The sequence below is a fragment of the Microplitis mediator genome, chromosome 5 (assembly GCF_029852145.1).
Source record: "Microplitis mediator isolate UGA2020A chromosome 5, iyMicMedi2.1, whole genome shotgun sequence".
In the NCBI taxonomy this organism is placed as follows: Eukaryota; Metazoa; Arthropoda; class Insecta; order Hymenoptera; family Braconidae; genus Microplitis; species Microplitis mediator.
The window spans coordinates 19,782,190-19,800,351 of record NC_079973.1 but is presented as its reverse complement, the minus strand read 5'-3'; the positions used below and the strand labels follow the sequence as shown (position 1 = coordinate 19,800,351).

The window sequence follows — 18,162 nt, the reverse complement described above, 5'->3', positions numbered from 1 at the left end:
TTCAGGGACATTTTTATTTATATTTATGACCAACTCATTAATTCATCCATTATATTTGAATAAACACAATACAAACTTAATTACAATAAAAAATTGCATCAAAATTTATTGATGACTAATTTTGAAGAAACGAAAAGAAGAAAAAAGTTACTTAACAATAAGTTGTGGGCATTGAATAAAAAAAAACTTTCATATATATAATAAATTATGTAAGCTCTAAGCATGTAATATCAGCGGTTGTAAAAAGTTGATAGATTAGTAATAATTTAAAAAAAAAGTCTCGTCACTCAGTGTTGAGTCTTTTAGTCAAACTTATGAAATACTGGCTTTTTCTTGCTTTACGTTAGTTAACTATTTCTGCCTACATAACTCATCAGAGAGATTACAAACCATGTATACATGCTTGTTTGATCTTTAAGTTTTTTTAGTCACAGATATACTCATTATTGTATACAAACATACATAAATATGAGTGTTTTATCGTGACATAAACGGAGATGTAATAAATCATAAATTATAACATAAGAAAGTTGACGATTTCACTGCACTATTTACACTATTCGTTTTTTTTGTTCGCTATCATACTTTTTTATGGACTTGGCAAATTTTTTTTATGTTGTAATTAATTTAAATTATTTACTTGCTAATTAAAAAGAAATTTATTTATTTTTTAGTTGATTAAATTTTATTTTTGCTAAGTATTTATTTAAATTTTAGTTACGTAGGAAAGTTGGAAGAAAAAATTTTGATGAAAATTAATAGTCTAATATTTATTTGAGAGTTTTACTTTTTTTTATCGGAAGTTGATACTAGGATAGAGAGTCAGGAAGAAGTATAGAGTAAAAAAGGTTGAATAAACGAGAAAGGGTAGCAGTGGAAGGTAGAAGTTTGCAGGATAAATATTTAAAGGGTAGTAAAGTTGGCGTGGGAAAAAGAGAATAAATCTGGGATGATACTGAACAGATTCCAATACCTTTGGGTTTATTAACTTTCAATGGTATCGGTTGTAAAAAAAAAAACGTAGAACGGATGTATGGAAAATGTAAATGTTTAATAAATTGATCTATGATTTTTTAAAAGTTTAACTAGAGAAATTTTATATTGAATTTAATTCTTTACTATCAATTAATGAAAATAATTTATTTTGGGTAATTGTTTGGAAGTGGGGTCAACCATATTTTTGGCCATAAAAAATCGAAAAATCAATTTTTTTGAATGTTTTTTTCTTTTTAAATTGTTCTATTTTACGGTGGATTTATGAAAATAAATATGCCGATTTCAAAAAAGAAAAATAAACATATTTTTTTTTATAATTGAAAGTTAAAAAAAATGATATTTCACTAGTTTTTCATTGAAATTTAATTAATGTTTATGTTATCGAACATCACAGTAATTTTTTTCGTCGCTCGATTTTTTATGCGCAAAAATGTGGCTGACCCCACTTCCAAATAATTACCTTATTTTGAGTTACAGACAAATTATTGAAGAACCTTTGGTTAAAATTTTTTTTTTTAATTTTGAAAGGATACTTTTGAATAAATTTTCCTTACTATTCACTACAACATTCAACAATACTTCGCTTTATATAGAGATTTTAAGACCGATGGCCCTATTGTATACAATAGAAAACGAAAAAGTATACTTTTTCGTTTTCTTGAAGACATGAAATGTCTCTTTTATAGAATGACATTTTTTAAACCAGCGATGAAAGGAAAGAAAAATAACCGATCAGTTTCTTTAAAATGTTCACCCCTATTTTATCAGACAGTAGCTTTTGTGAAAACTAGACTGTAAAAAATTTTTGGACTCGTGTCGTGTAAATGACTCGGTGTGAAAATTATACCAAATATCGCGTTAAATTTAGGCGATGTGAATTAAAAATTTTCACACCGTTATTTCACACCACACGGCCGTGTTAAATTCTCGGGGGTCATTTTTACACCAAAATTTTTTATAAGTAAAATTATCATAGACCAAAAAATTTTTTTAAAAATAAATTCAAGTCAATTGGCAATAAAACATTGATAAAAAAAAAGAACAGTAAATATTTAAGAATAAAGATTTTAATTAAAAAAAAAAATAATAAATTTTCATTACTAACAAAAAATGAATTTTTCTGTTACAGCAGTGCGGCAGTGGTACTAGAGACGTAGTGAGCCGTGATCAAAGTGGCATGGACTGCATGCCCTTACGTCCAGGACCATTTCATTACTTGATAAGTGAGCAGGCTAAATCCCTAGTCGCCTTACAGGAGCTGCAGAATGAGGTCGGTGCCCTTCTTGAATTTCGGGACCTCGTTATCGAGACGTTCCCAAACCTCCGGCACAAGATGGCGGCATCCGCGACAGCATCTGTCGCGGCATCCGTGATCTCATCATCAACACCAAACTCCTCACACAACGCACTGCCCCTATCGAGTCCCTCGTCTCGCCGAATAGGCGAATGGGAGCCGGGGAAAGTCCGTCGAAGAATAGCGTCAGCGCCCCGCGAATCAGAGACCCCAGCAACGTCATTGCCACGCAGTCGCAGTAATTCCCACAGCGGTGGCAGTAAAAATAGTGCCACCGTACAAGACTCAGGATTCAGCACCGAGACCTCGTCGAAAGACAGCGCGTCAACGGCGATACCCATCATCCGGCCAACTTCTCCAACAAAACCCGTGTTAGATGAAGCCGAAGATGAGCTGTGGAATCTCCTGGATGTCATTCATCGCAAGGGTATTAGATTACGCGAAGAAGTTGAGTCGCTTCAAGGTAGACTAGAAAATTCACCTCCAGATGATCTTATTGCTGGAGATGTTTTGGAGGCTGTGAAAAGAGTCACTTCATCATCGTCGTCGTCGCGACCTGTCACCAGCAGTGATGAAGCAACTCATGATAAAATTAATAATAATAATAATAGTAATAGTAATAATAGTAATAATGAAAATAATAATAAGCAGGAAGCTCAAGTAGTCGAGAGATTAACACGTGAAAATGAACAGCTGATAGATAAAGTCGCTGAACTCGAGGCTGAGGCGCTTTCGAATCGCACTCGTACCCAACAATTACAATCAGAAGTTGCTGAACTTTCTGCCATAAAAAGTGGCCTCGAGGATCGACTCAGAGGCTTAACTGGAGTTAATGATATTCTTACAGCAGCACAAAAATCACCCGATTCACAAAAAAAATCAGCTATTAACACTACGACTATTACGAGAACCAGTAAATCGACGGCTCATAAAAATAGATTTCGCACGAGGACTATTGAGAAAAATGTACTGGCGAATGGGGCAATCCAGCCAATTACCACAGAGGAGTTTGATCCTGATGCTGCGGCACAGGAGAGACGAGTCAGATTAGGAGCTTTAGATTCTATTCTTGTTTCCCCAACGAGAGTCGCTCATGTCCCAGATGTTGATCGGCGTAAAATAGCTGCTATTTTAAGAGAACATTCGCCGCTCGAGTTGCAACGACATCTCATTACTTCTACCGTCCACAATCAGGTACTGATTTATTTAATTATTTATTAAGCTCAGTATTTACCAGGAGTTAATTGAATTAATTTATTATTTTAGTGCCTGCAAAAAAGATTAGATGAAGTGCAAAAAAGCACAGAAACTCTGTCCGAACGTTTAGATAAAGCGAGAGAGGAAAATGATGACTTAAGATTTCAGGTATGGTCTAAATTTTATGTAAATTAATTAAGCAAACAATTAATAAATAAAATATTAATAACTAATTATGATTATGATTTAACAGCTCGATAGACAAAATATCGAATTGGAAGGAACCCGAGCGTTGGTTCGCGTGCTAGAAAAACAGCAGCAACATCAGCGAGCAGACTGCGACTCCGGTGATCTGGAGTCCGAGGTCGAGACTCGCGAGCCCTGTCTAGAACCAGGAAGCAGTACCGAGTCGGCGCGAGATCACCATCAAACAACGGGTTCAACTTCGTCAGCAATAAATAACTCAAATCCAGCTGCCGCGATCATCCCAACAGTCGAAGCAGTAAAACCATCACCCCGGAGACGGCCACCTAGTCGCATCCCCTTGCCGGACTCCTCAACAAAACCAACGTCATCATCCACGTCAGCGTTATCATCATCAGCACCAACCAGAGCCTCGCCTCTCTGCAACGGCAAGAGTGACAGTCGCGAATCTCTCAAGACGTCACTGAAATCTTTGACAGTAAAACCGCCGAGAGATTCTAGTCGTGACAGCTACACCAGCAGTGGGTTAGGTCTCAACAGTACCTCGAAATCATCTCTTACCACAAAAACACGTGACTCAAGTCGCGAATCATTGAACAAAAGTTTACCAAAAAATTTAAAAGAGTCTCAAAGTCGCGAGTCGTTATCCAAATCATCGTTGCCACGTTCCAATAATTCAAATCGTGATTCTTTGAGTAAATCTTCATTATCACGCGCCCGAGATTCTCTGGAATCTGTTCACAATCATCTGCTAAACAATTCAAATTCAAATTCAACAGCAGCTTCAAATAATAGTAACAGTAACAGTAATAATTATCAGCAATCATCAACAACGACATCAAGCACAACGTCTTTGAGAAGGCCGCTGGCTCCGGCACGTCGATCCCACAGTCTGGCCCGTGCCTCTATTGACACTGACACCACCGGCAAGGTACGACAACCAAAGCTCGCATTTTGGACCAGCTGGATGAAGTAGACCCACATAAGAAACAAAATAATAAATAAATAAAATAAAAAATAATTTACACTGGGCCTAAATACGACAGGTCGTCAGGTTGCCATACAGCGGCGTTAGGGATAGGCCTGACTACTAAATAAAACTCATTTTATTTAAAACTAATAATTATTAAAATTTCTACCACTGCAACTAGACTTTGACATCTGTAATTAAAAATACTTGGACTCATCTTTTACCACAACTATTTAGACAAAATAATAATTAACACAATGTCTTAATTATTAAACAATGAGTTTATTAATAAATAATTTGGGTAATCGGGAGATTATTACTAAAACGGTACCACTTCTTTGCTAACGCGCAGCTAAAAAACTATTTATTTATTTATTTGTTATTTTTATATTTATTTTATTGACACGAACTGACGGTAATTTGTTTTTTTTATCGTACTGACCAAGTGGATTTTATTTGTTGAGATGTAATTAACAAGTAAAGACGTTAATATTGATAGACTTAAATGTATTAAATGACGACTGAACCTCGACCGTGTACAACTGCTACAAAAATGTTGTGTGAAAGGAGCGCAGGCGAGCGTGCGTTCGAGCCCCATCGGCTGTCCAAATACGCAATTGGCCCTAACTCGCGTACGACAGTCTCTCGTAAGTTATGCTTCTTTTATTATCATTTGCTTCAACCGCTTTTTATTTATTGGATTTTTTTTATACTTTTGGTGAGCGATCATTGCCAGCCAGTGCCCTTTTATTTTTTTACTTTACTTTTTTTTCGCTTGGATTTTTTATTTTGTAGTTTTAGATGAATTATTTATTCATAAATTTAAATGGGCATGTGCACGAGTTTGGAAAAAAATATTAAAGCATTTTAAAGTAAGGTATTTATACATAGAAATATATGTACTAGGGTATGTAATTTAAGGGTAACTTTTTTTCAACGCATCACTAACTTTTGTATACTTGCAGGGATGTAAAATGTCTGTTAAAATTAGAGCTCGGATATTAAAATTTAGAGGTCGCGCTTCGCGATTTTCTATTTCCCATTTAAATTACATGAAAAAAAAAATTTTAAGTTTGGAATTTTATACTTCGGTAGTGGCTCATTGTACAGATAAGCCCAGGATATAGTTTTCTAGGAATTCAATGCTCTACAAAAAAAGTCTCATCATTTTTTGATAAATTAATCTGTTCAAAAGTTATAGTAGCTTGAAGTCAAATTTATAGTAAATTTCGAGATCTTTTCACTTTTCCAGCGAAACCATCAGACTTATCACAAAATGTTATAAGATATTTTTTGTAAACAATTTTATTTCCTACAAATTACCTTTGATAAAATTTATTGAAATTTTGCATTGTTTTCTAGTTATTTTCACTTTAATGTCAAGCTCTTGAAATCGATCAAAACACTTGTTACTAAGAGCCTGACATTAAAATGAAAATAACTAGATAGTTATGCGAAATTTGAAAAAACTTTATGAAAGATAATTTGTAGGGAATAAAATTGTCTACAAAAAATATTCTATGACATTTTGTGATAAGTCTGATAGTTTCGCTAGAAAAGTAAAAAGATCTCGAAATTTACTATATAATTTGACTTGAAGCTCCAATAATTTTTGAACAGATGAATTTATCAAAAAATGATAAGACTTTTTTTTGTAGAGCGTTGAATTCCTACAAAACTATATCCTGAATTTATTTGTACAATACGCCATTACCGGGGCATAAAATTTCCAAATTTTTTTTTTTCCCATGTTATTTAAATGGGGAATAGAAAACCGCGAAGAGCGACCTCTAAATTTTAATATCCGAGCTCTAATTTTACTTTCCTTCAAATATAGAAGCTAGTGGTGCGTCAAAAAAAAATTGCCCTCAAATGGCACACTAATATATACATATATATTAAAATAAAATATTTATAATAAACAAAGAATATATACTCAGAAAAAAAATTGCATGAATTTTTTTTTACTACTAAAATCTGTAAATTATTTATTTATTTATTCATTATTTATATACATATTGTAAATATATACATTAATTTAATAATGCATGTTAATCACTTATCTTGATGTAGAACAAGTTATATATTTATATTTAAGTATTTAAATTAATTTAATTATGTTTTAGTTTGCTATTTTATTTGCTGAGGTTTGTTTTATTTGCTGCTATCCCTAATGCCTAAAAAAAGTACGGATGTAGGAAAAAGTTTATCGCACTTAATAAATAAATTTATTATTTTATCATTATTCATCATTCATATATTTAATATATTTATATTTATTTAAAAACATTTATTAATAATAAACAATCATCGAAACGTCACGCTTACCTGCTTGGCCTGCGGACCATAATCCTGTTGTCAGTAAATCTGATTATTTAAAAAAAAAAAATTAATAATAATAATTAGCCAGTGAAAAAAAAATTTAATTAATTAATTAATAAATAAAATAAATTTTTATTGAAAAGTAAATTTATTATTATTATAAATTACAGGCACTTACGGACCCTCCGACATCATGGTGTTCCTCGAGCAGCGGGTTCCGATACAGTGACTCGTCATTGTGTCCAGACTCATTGAATCCAGATGACAATGACTACAGTAATACAGCAACATCGATAACTGGATCAACGAAGATAGAATTTATGATCGGCTCACCAACGCGTAGATTTAAATCAAATAATGTTCCCTGGCAGAATAATAATCAACATCAACATCTTAATCAACATCAACAGTACTTTGATAGCATTAATTCGTCGACTGGAACTGGTGGTATGGCACCAGAAAGTCTTATGACTGATGAATTTCCACCCCGCAGTGGTGAAGCACTCGCTGAATGCGATTCACTGGATGATCATCCCATATCCAGTGAAGATTAGGTTTTTTTTATTTATCTCTTCAGTGTTAATACAAGTATTGTCGTTAAAAAATAAGCCAAAAATTTTTTTTCATGAAAAAAAAAAAGTATAATACAGTAATCATGTCAAAGTTTATATAAATTGTATATTTGTTTTGGGTAATTCAAATTTAAATTGTAAATATGGAATTTATTGTAATTGAATTTTACCGGTTAATTTAAATTTTAGTTAAAATCAGCGAAACTATAAAAGGGATCGAATTAAAAATAGTTGTATATTTTTTAGTCGAATATTTTGATTCAATTATTTAAAAATTCAGAACATGAAAATTATAAGTGCATGTAAATGTATGCATAAGTTTTTAAAATTTATGTGGTTAAATTGAATTGTAGTTCAAAATTTGAGTTAAAGATGAACTTTTAAGTCATAAAAAAACGATTGAGATCATGATTTATAGGGTGATTGGCCCAGTGAATGAACGCGATCAGTGAATGAACATTTTTTAATGTTTTACTTCATTTAGATTTTAATCACAATTACATACAGAAAATACCTCATTGCTGTTTGATTGACAACTTTGAACTGAAATTTTACATGTCTAATATCAGTCATAATATTAGATGACAAAACATCACAGTCACAATATCACATGCCAAAATATCATACAATAATCACAAGTCTAATTATCACTTGCTCAAATATCGCAATGTTTTAATATCATGTGAAAAAATATTATATTTATTAACATAAAATATGGAGTAAATGCGGAGTGGATGAAGGGGAGTTAATTTTAGTATTGAAACTCCGAATCGGAGTGAATGCGGGTTTGAATAAAATCCAGATCACTCCGAAATCACTCCACTGAAAAAACAAACTCCCTGTTTACTCCGTATATTGAGTGATTTTTTTTAAAACTTCGAGTGACGGAGTGAATTCAGATTTAAATGAAATCCGTAATAACTTCGAATTCACTACCAATTTTTTACAGCGTAAGCATTGAATATCTGTATGTACATAATTTTCATAATTGCACGACTCTTAATGCGAAGCATTAGAGTGTGCTCTACGATCGAAAAATTCTGTTTGTCCTTTTTTCGCTACTGTTTTTTTTTTACTATGCATGACATTACTACGCTGTGAAATTTGGGCGCATGATATTATAATACATGACAATTAGACGTAAGATATTTTCTTATGTGATATTTAATCATGACACCTATTAGAAAAATACGACCGTTCATTCGCTGGTTCAATTACTAACTCAATCATTCTAGTGCGAGTAATTAAAGATAATTTTTGGCAGGCAATTATTTTTGTTTAACACTAAAAGAGTTAGTTATGTTATTTATTTATTTAACTAAACAATTATTTATTAACTAACAATAAATTTTTATCAGTTAACAATTAATTAACACTGATCAGTTATCCAGGTATTAAAAATTAAAAATTAAATTTTTAAAATTTTTTTACAAGTATTAAAAATTACATAATTAAATATGATACTGAATAGCAGGGCATTAGAAAAATAAATTTCTTTTGAATAAAAAAATAAAATATTTATAGAAAAAACTTTCAAAAATTGCACATAAAAAATCTTAAGGTTTACAAATTGTTTGTACAAATAACAAAATTGATGTCTGCTACTTTAGTATCATAACTAAATCCACATAGTTTTTGTATCCATTAACATAATTTATTATTTTCTTAACTGAAAAATCAATCATAATTAAAAACATCGATTCAATAAATATGATCTTCCATAATAAAAAAAAATCGATCAATAAATAATTTCATATTTAAAGTCGACGATTTAAAAATAATAATTATTCGGGGAATTAAAAAAATACAATGAAAATAAAATCAAATTTGTCGCAACTCACTAATGTATTTTGTAACAAAAAAAATTTTTAAATGATATATAAATAGATATTTATATAAATATAAAATATTACATATATACATATGTAAGCTCATTGATTTGTGGTACAGAATTAATGAAAAAAATTAAAAACAAAACTTCCAATTTTATTTGTATTTTTTTTTTTTGTTTTGTTTAATTTTATGAACATAAAATTTGTACCTCGAGATTAAGCAATTAGTCAAGAATCAGTTTGCGTTGCAAACTTTGAATTCTTTGATTCACATTACTGTCATTTTTTTTAAATTAACCGACATAATTATTAATGTAATTAAGTGTATCACTTAGAGTCTCAATCCTGCATTTTTTTATTTTAAAAATAAAGAAACTTTTGTACATTTTATTATATTATAAATATTTTTTATAAGAAAGCTGTGTCCATCTGTTTGTTATTATTATGCTTATTTAGTTATTTAAATATGTAAATATGTAGAGAATTTATTTTAATAATAAGTTAATAGATAAATAAATATTTGTGATTGTTTTTATAAATATATTAATGTAATTATAATTATAAATATAAATAACTGAGATCAATATAAAAAATATAACAGATTGGACAGCAGCTAAAAAAAATATTATTCATTCCATCATTAAATATTTATTTAAATAATAAATATTATTATTATTATTATTGTTATTTAAATATCGCATTCCTAAAAGTATTTGTGATTTTTTTGTTTTAGCTATTTTTAATTTAATTATAATAATTACAAAAAAATAACTTCTTTTTATTTTATAAAATTTCAACCAACAAAAAAAAATATATAACAATATTTATTAAGTGCATTTTCAGTCAGTGTCCCCCCTCCCCCACACTTCTTAAAAATATTCAATGAACGAACTGTTATAAGATTATTAAAATTTTATTAATTAATTTCAAAAAAATTAAAGCATTAATTGAAAAAAGGACAATTTTGCTGAGATATAAATTTAAAGAAATTACTTACAGTTGTTATCAGTTACCCGTGTAAAAAAAAATTTTTGAAAAAATGTTGACTATAGTCGAATCGTTTTATGAGTCCGCTCGTTATAAGTCCGTCGACTCATATTTCTCTTGAAGACATTCCCCCTCCATGAAGTAAAAAAAATTAATTTCAGTCTTTGACATAAGACCGGAACGTTGGTGAGATGAATTAAATGTTAGTTTTTAATTAAAATACAAAATACAACTTTTAATAACTTATTTAATAAATATTATTGCTACAATAATCATAGAATTCGTATTATTATAATAAATAATTAATTTTAAATTAATGGACTTATCAATCGGGCGGACTCATAACGCGATTATGAAAATAATCACGTACGCTCTGACACACTTGTAAATTAGGGGAAGTATAATCGACTACTGAACAGAAGGGGTACAGCGATTCTTAAAATTATATTCCCCTACACGCCTGTATGCGGACTTATAACGCGACTCGACTGTATTCTAAACTTCAGAACGTGATACAATGACAAAATTTTTTTAAACGATTTTTAATCTTCGAAAAATACAAAGAAAAAAATGATAGTCTTAACACTACAAATTATCGTTTTTCAACAATTTTTTTACGCGGCTAGGAGTTGAACAAAGTTTGATGGATAAAATTTATCCTCCAAGATTTGAAAATTCGAATCATAAAATTGATATGAAGATTTTATTGAAATTTATTTTCCAAATGTCGTTTAATTTCTAATTGATGTCAACTGTAAATAATTTTTTTTTTAATTTGTCTCGGCAAAATTGTAACTGCTTCGCCCTTTTTTCAATTAATCTCCTCAGTCCCGAGGCATCATTTTGTTTGCTATTTGAATAATTTTTTATGATTATCCTTATCGACCTTTTAAGAAGCAACAAAACATACTTTATATTTTTTCTGATTCATAGTTTTTTAAAGTCATCTATTTTAAAGCTGTAGCAATAATTATTTTTATGGTTCAGCAAACAGCTGCTGGTTTCCGACCCTGCCAAAATTGCCCCCTATACGGGGCGTCAGGATCGAGGAGAATAATCTTAAACTTTTTAAAAATTAATTATCAAAATTTTAATGCGGATTATAATTGAGTCATTGAATATTTTAAAAAAGTAAGGGGGGGGGGGCACTGACTGAGAAAGGCCTTAAATAATAAATATGGACATATCAAATTGAAGTAAATCAGTATCAAAATGACAAAAAGAAAAAACAAAAATTGATAAATTTGCTGGGAATAAAAATATAAATATGAAAAAAATGAATACAATGACGGATTAAAAACAAAAAAAATTTTATCACAGATAAATAAAACTGTGATTTAGATTTGTAATAATAAATATATATTATAAATATATACATAACGGCAATGCGTACAATGGCTTGATTTCGTCAGAATTTACTTTTATTAATTGAATCATGTAATTATTAATTTATTATTATTATTATTTAAATAAATATATAAAAAAAATTGTCTGTAACTAAAATAATTAAATTTTTATTAAAGTCATGTTTCATTTAACGGTACGTGTACGCACAGTCACTAACATGTGATTAAAATAAATAATTTTAATAGGACTGACAGGACATTACTTATTATTTTTATTATATTATTATTGTTATTATTATTTTAGTGCCTGATCTATCAACGCAATGTAAATAATAAAAACTAAAATAAAGTCACGCGTACCAATGGCTTTTAAATTTTTTGCATTGTGTTGGAATCAAATTTCACTGGTACGTTTTGGCGACTGATAAAAAAAGTAAATAAATAAAACTCAAAGATAATTTAAAGTTAAAAAAATTAATTAAACAAACAATATGCTCAGATACTACTAATTTGTGCAGCCAAAGGACTTCATCTGTAATTTTTTATTACTTGTTATTGAGTAGATGTCCTTGAAAAGCTGCAACTGGAGACTATTATTTTTATACGCTAGTAACAATTAATTAAATAAATAAACAATAGATATTAAAAATATTATTTTTATTGGATGATCCTGAGGTTAGAAGACAGTTAAAAATTTTTGGATTTTTTTTTTAACAAATCAGTTCCAAAAAAAAATGGAAATCCCTGACTAAACAACTGAATTCGACCGAATTAAAAATTTTAATTCTGTTATATTCTGTCGAATTTTGCAAAACAGAATTCAACTGAATTGAAAATTTGAATTTGAATTAAACAGAATAAAACCGATTTAAAAATTTCAAATTCGTTTTAATTCAGTTTAATTCGGATTCAGAACCAGAAATTGGAAAATTATTTTCGAATTAATCAGAATTAAACCGAATAGAATTATTTAAATTCGTTTTAATTTTGACAAATTCTGGTTTTCCTGCCGAATTAGACAGAATTCATTTTTAAGTTAAGCACCGAATTAACAGAATTTATCTGAATTAAATAGATTTAAAAATTTAATTCTTTTTAATTCGATCGAATTCAGTTGTTTAATCAGGGATAAAAATATGCGCATGTGGAAAATTTTAAAAACTAAGTGCAATTTTTTAAAATAATTATTTTTTTTATAATTTATCATTTATAAAAAAATCCAAAAGTTATTAGACGTCGGTTGATTTCAGTATCATTCTATTGGCAGTTTAGTAGTCACTTTTTTTTTATATTTAAATTTTTACTGAAAATAAATATAGATATTGATGTGTACATTGATGATTAATGATGATGATGATTATTATCAATTGATTATCGATAATTGATAAATAATATTAATAAATATATATTACAACTGTTAGTTTGTTTAAGTATAGAAATAATCCGTTTAAGTATCGGATTCTGTAAATAATAATAATAATAATATTGATAATAATAATAAATATTAATATTTAAATCAAGTCGTGAATATATATTTAATTAGGTATTGTAAATGTATATAAATTACTATGTGTAATAAGAATGCGTGATAACGTGATAAGATTATTATTAATAATAAAAAATAAAATACACAAATCAATTAAGTCTTTTATTTTGACATCCGTCATATTTGTCTATACATTTTTTTATTTTTCAGTAGCTAACTAAGTTCTCTACAAAAAAAAGTCTTATGAAATTTTTATGTATCTTTTTTAAATAGTCAAAGAGACGTTAGTAATCGTGGGTACTTTTTTTTATGAAATATTTCACGATCCTGAAGTTAGCAGACAATTAAACATTTTCGGATTTTTTTTTTCAAACAATCAATTACAGAAAAAAAAAACTAAAAACATGCACATGTAGAAAATTTAAAAAACTATAAGTGCAATGTTTTTAAATATGTTTTTTTTTATAACTTATCGGCTAAAAAAAATCCAAAAAGTATTAGACGTCTGCTAACTTCAGTATCATAATAGTTCAAAATTTTTTTCCTAAAATTTTAAGTTTTAATATAAATTTTACTTTAAAATATAAATTGAGTTTTTTATTTTTATTTTTTGGTTTTGAAAAAAAATGATTTTTTTTTTTTTATTGATAAGGTAAAAGACCTAGTACCCGATCACTCCATGTATTTATATATTTATATTTAGTAAAATTTATTAAATATAGATATACAAAAACATGAGTGATCGGGTACTAGTTCCCTGATCGGATACTGGCTTCTTTACCTTACGAATTAACTAATTATTAAATTGGATAAGAAAAAAAAACATATAACTTAATTATAATAATAATAATTCTCAGAAAATACATTTGTGAAAAAAAAAAATAATTGGACGTAAATCTGAAGTTGTATTTTACAGTTATCGTAATTAATAGTTTATCTTACAATAAAAGTTTAATGTCTGCACTGAAAGTTTAAATTTTTGCCCTGTTTAGAGGGAGGAAAGTCGTTCTTTTCTTTGATCATCAAACGAACACGGAAAAAACAATATAGTAGTGGCAACTCTCTGAGAGAGTACTGAGTACTTTCTGTAAAAAAGAATTTCAGATCGTACTGTATGCTGTCTATAGGCTTTATCATACTGAGTATTATCCCGGACAGTAGTGGATACAGTCTAGATAGCATACAGTACTGTCTGAAATTTTTTTTTTACAGAAAGTACTCAGTACTATCCTAGAGAGTAGCCACTACTATATTTTTTTTCCGTGTATGATGAAAATTAGGGCATGCGCCATTCTTCCCACAAACAGAAGCAGAAATTTAAACTTTCAAGTACAGATCTGGTGAAAAATTGTATACACACCATGACGGAAGGTAGGATGTCCCTATCCGCGTGTTTGCCACCTTCGTCTTCAGCTCGGGTAGTCAATCGGAATCCCCTACTTTTCTCTCTCAGTGTGTGATATGCTAATTTACACAACGCAATAGTTATTTGAAACGTTTAATTTGGAGGGTAAGAGCACCAGTACCCAGCCCCAAACCAGTAACCAGCCACCTTATGTTAAATTATATCTACACGGAAAAAAATGAACTATATAAATTGAGAATGACAAGTAATATAATGACAAAGTGATCAGTAAATACCATCATTCTAAATAGTAATTTTTTCGTTTATGATTCAAACGTGAATAATTACAGGATAAGTATGAAAATTTAGTGTCTACGTAAGAAAAATTACTATTTGAAAATAGGCGACACGTATTATAAAATTTACTATTTGAATGTTAAAATTCCCCATATTGACAACCGGGTTTCGGCTTATAATTTCAAATAGTAATTTTTAAAGTTTGTTTTTTTCTGTGTATATATATTTTTAGCCAATGTTAAAATATATGACTGGCTGGCTACTGGTTAGGGGCTGGGTACTGGTGCTCTTACCCTATATACAAGTTGTTATTAATACAATTTAAAAGTAAATGAGCGGGTTGTTAAAATCAAAATTTGTTTTTAAAAAGATGACCTTTAAATATAATAAAGTTAACTTGAAATTATCTTATCGTAAAAATCGGCCGTTATCGTTGAAAAGATTTGTTTCGCGCGAGTATATTCGGATGTCAATGAAACCTCTTTTGTTGTCACCAAAAATGACAACAGAATTTATCGACATATCTGTCTTAACATATACATGTTCGTATATAACTTTTTTCAATTCGCATTTTTAACCCTCAATTATTCATTAGTATGATGATTTTAAAAAATGCAATAGATTATGACATAAAATCATTTAAACACAGCAATTGTAAAAATCAAAATTTCACGTTTATATTAAATTTAATTTTTAAAATTCAAATTAGACGAATTTTTATTGTCATGTTAATTTTTAACGTTGGTCATATTTAATATTTGTTCGATATTTTTATATAAATTGATGATACTTACGATCATTATTTCTGAAATTAAAAGAATTTTTACTTAAAAGAGATCCGGTTTAAATTCGCGATTAGTAATATTCATAATTTGCAAGTTATGAAAAAAAAAAAAACATAAAACAAAATTCTGAATAACTAATAAACCATCAAGATTTAAAATGCAAATTTTTAAAACATATTTATAAACTCTAAAGTAGCAGGAAACTTAAAATGCGAAAACAACTTTTTCAGCGATTTTTTATTTTTCGATAGTTTTGCCTGTAATTAAAATTGATTCGATGTCAAGGAAAAAAGTTCTAGGACAGACAAGGTCATTTTCTTTTATTTAATTAAAATAATTATTTAATTCTAATGCGTTTCCTTGTCCTCCAAGACTTGATCTGCTTCAGGGTCCCTCTGTCCTTACTTATAACACCAAGGCTGATTACTTAGAAAAACGGCAATAAAAACGTGTCGATTTATTTTTATTAGTTAACAACTATCTTCATATAATAAACCTACTTAACATACTCGCTTATTATAAATTTCATTGTTTATTATTTAATTTATATACTTATACATCCTGTTTTTTATTTATTTATTACAATAAACTTAATTAATTTCAATATTTTATTTAAACTTGACTTAAACGATTAGAAATAAATTACAACTTTTACATCAATAACTTCTATTCATATTCATGTACTGTAAAAAATTTGCGGAGTGAACGTGGAGTAAATTCGGAGTGAATTCCGTGCGGATGACTATTTATTTATTTAATCCCCTGGAAGTGAAATTCACTCCGAAGGGGAGTTTAATTCAATATTGAAACTACGGGTCGGAGTGAAATTAATTCCTAAAAAATGTTTATTTTAATATTAAAACTCCGAGTGATGGAGTGAACTCGGATTGAATTAGAATCCGTAATCACTCTGAATTCACTCCCAATTTTTTACAGAGTATCCACTGAACAAATACACTGCAAAAAATTTTCGGAATGAAATTTATTTCAAAGGGGAGTTTATTTTAATACTAAAACTTCGAATCGAAGTGAATGCAGATTGAAATCAAATCAAGACGACTCCGAAATCACTCCGCTGAAAAGACAAACTCCATATGCGGAGTGATTTTTTAAAAAAAACTCCGAAACTCCGAGTGACGGAGTGAATCCGTGGTTCAGTGGTTGAATTGGGACTGATTCGCAGTGAATATTTACTGATTTATTGTAATTTTCACTAATTTATTTTAAGAAAGTCAATATACACTGTATAAAATTTGTAGATTCGATGTAGGGTAAATGACTCGGTGTAAAAATTTTGATGTGAAAATTACACCAAATATCGTGTTAAATTTATGCGGTTTGAATTAAAAATTTTTATACCGTCAAGCGAGTAAATGTGTAATTTATGATAATTTTGGGTTAAGAAAAATAATAATAAAAATATTTAAATGTTCAAAATATTAATTAATATCTAAATAAAATTAATATAGTTATTGATTAAAGTTAAAAATGTCCAATGATCATTTGTTGCTCATTAATTAAAATTATAACGAGTAACACGGAATGGTGTAAAAAAAGTAAACTACACCGTATTAAAATTACACGGATGGATAATTTACACCGCGGATTTCTTACACCGTTATTTCACTCTATACAGTAAGAGATCCAGTACCCGATCACTCATCTATTTGTATATCTATTTTTACTAAATATATAGATATAAATTTATATGGAGTGATCGAGTACTGGTTCCCTGATCAGGTACTGGGTCTCTTACTTTCATGTAAAGTTTTCGGGGATCATTTTTACACCAAAATTTGTACAGTGTATAGACAGAGAGCTCGTAATTATTTCCATACTACAATTTCACTCTATAGTTTTTTTATAATTAATATTTTCTAAAACTCCCTATATGAATAAATTTCACTCCAAAGGGGAATGAATAAATAAAATATCATCTACTCTACGCTCAGTCTGGACTTACTCCGCAAATTTTTGACAGTTTACTCTTTTATTAAATTACTTATTAAAAATATTAATCAATTAATCACTCATACAAATTTAAAGTTATAAATTTCTGTCAATAAAAATCTGATAACCGTCACACAAAAAAAATATATTTAAATCATTAATAAAATAAATAATAAAATGAAAACAAATATAAAAAATTAACGAATTAAGACAATGGAGCAGATTTCTATAGATACAAAAAAAAAGTTTATAATTGAATTATAAGTATTTGATAGTCATTTAATGAACGCGACTATCAGTCTAATCTTATCATTAATCGTCAATATAAACATTCTTTATCACAAAAGAATTTTTTCATCTCTCAAAAAAATTAATTCAATTAAACTTAATAATTTAAAAAATAAATAAACTACAATTACAAATGTAATCATATTTTATTTATAAATTCACTGAGAAAACAAAAATGTTTAAATTATCTGACGCAACATTTAAAAAAAAGTTCTAATAAGACAAATAAAATTTTTTAAATTAATGGAATACCCCAGACACTTGAAATACTTAGAAAATATATATACATAT

The 18,162-nt window shown here is 28.7% G+C and overlaps 1 protein-coding gene across 3 annotated transcripts in view; it reads left to right on the top strand.

Annotated features, from left to right (window-relative positions):
* The window catches only part of LOC130667701 (rho GTPase-activating protein gacZ), an 88,717-nt gene extending 75,377 nt beyond the window's left edge, over positions 1-13,340 (top strand). For 2 of the 3 annotated variants that reach the window (XM_057469491.1, XM_057469490.1), the window contains 4 exons: positions 2,126-3,484; positions 3,557-3,655; positions 3,741-4,622; positions 7,154-13,340. In XM_057469491.1, the coding sequence (XP_057325474.1) occupies positions 2,174-3,484; positions 3,557-3,655; positions 3,741-4,622; positions 7,154-7,537 (2,676 nt within the window). In that variant the 5' untranslated portion in view covers positions 2,126-2,173 and the 3' untranslated portion in view covers positions 7,538-13,340. Of the gene's footprint in view, positions 1-2,125; positions 3,485-3,556; positions 3,656-3,740; positions 5,309-7,153 lie in introns of all 3 variants that reach the window. The other variant, XR_008989876.1, reaches the window with a different exon arrangement.
* The last annotated feature ends 4,822 nt before the right edge of the window (positions 13,341-18,162 follow it).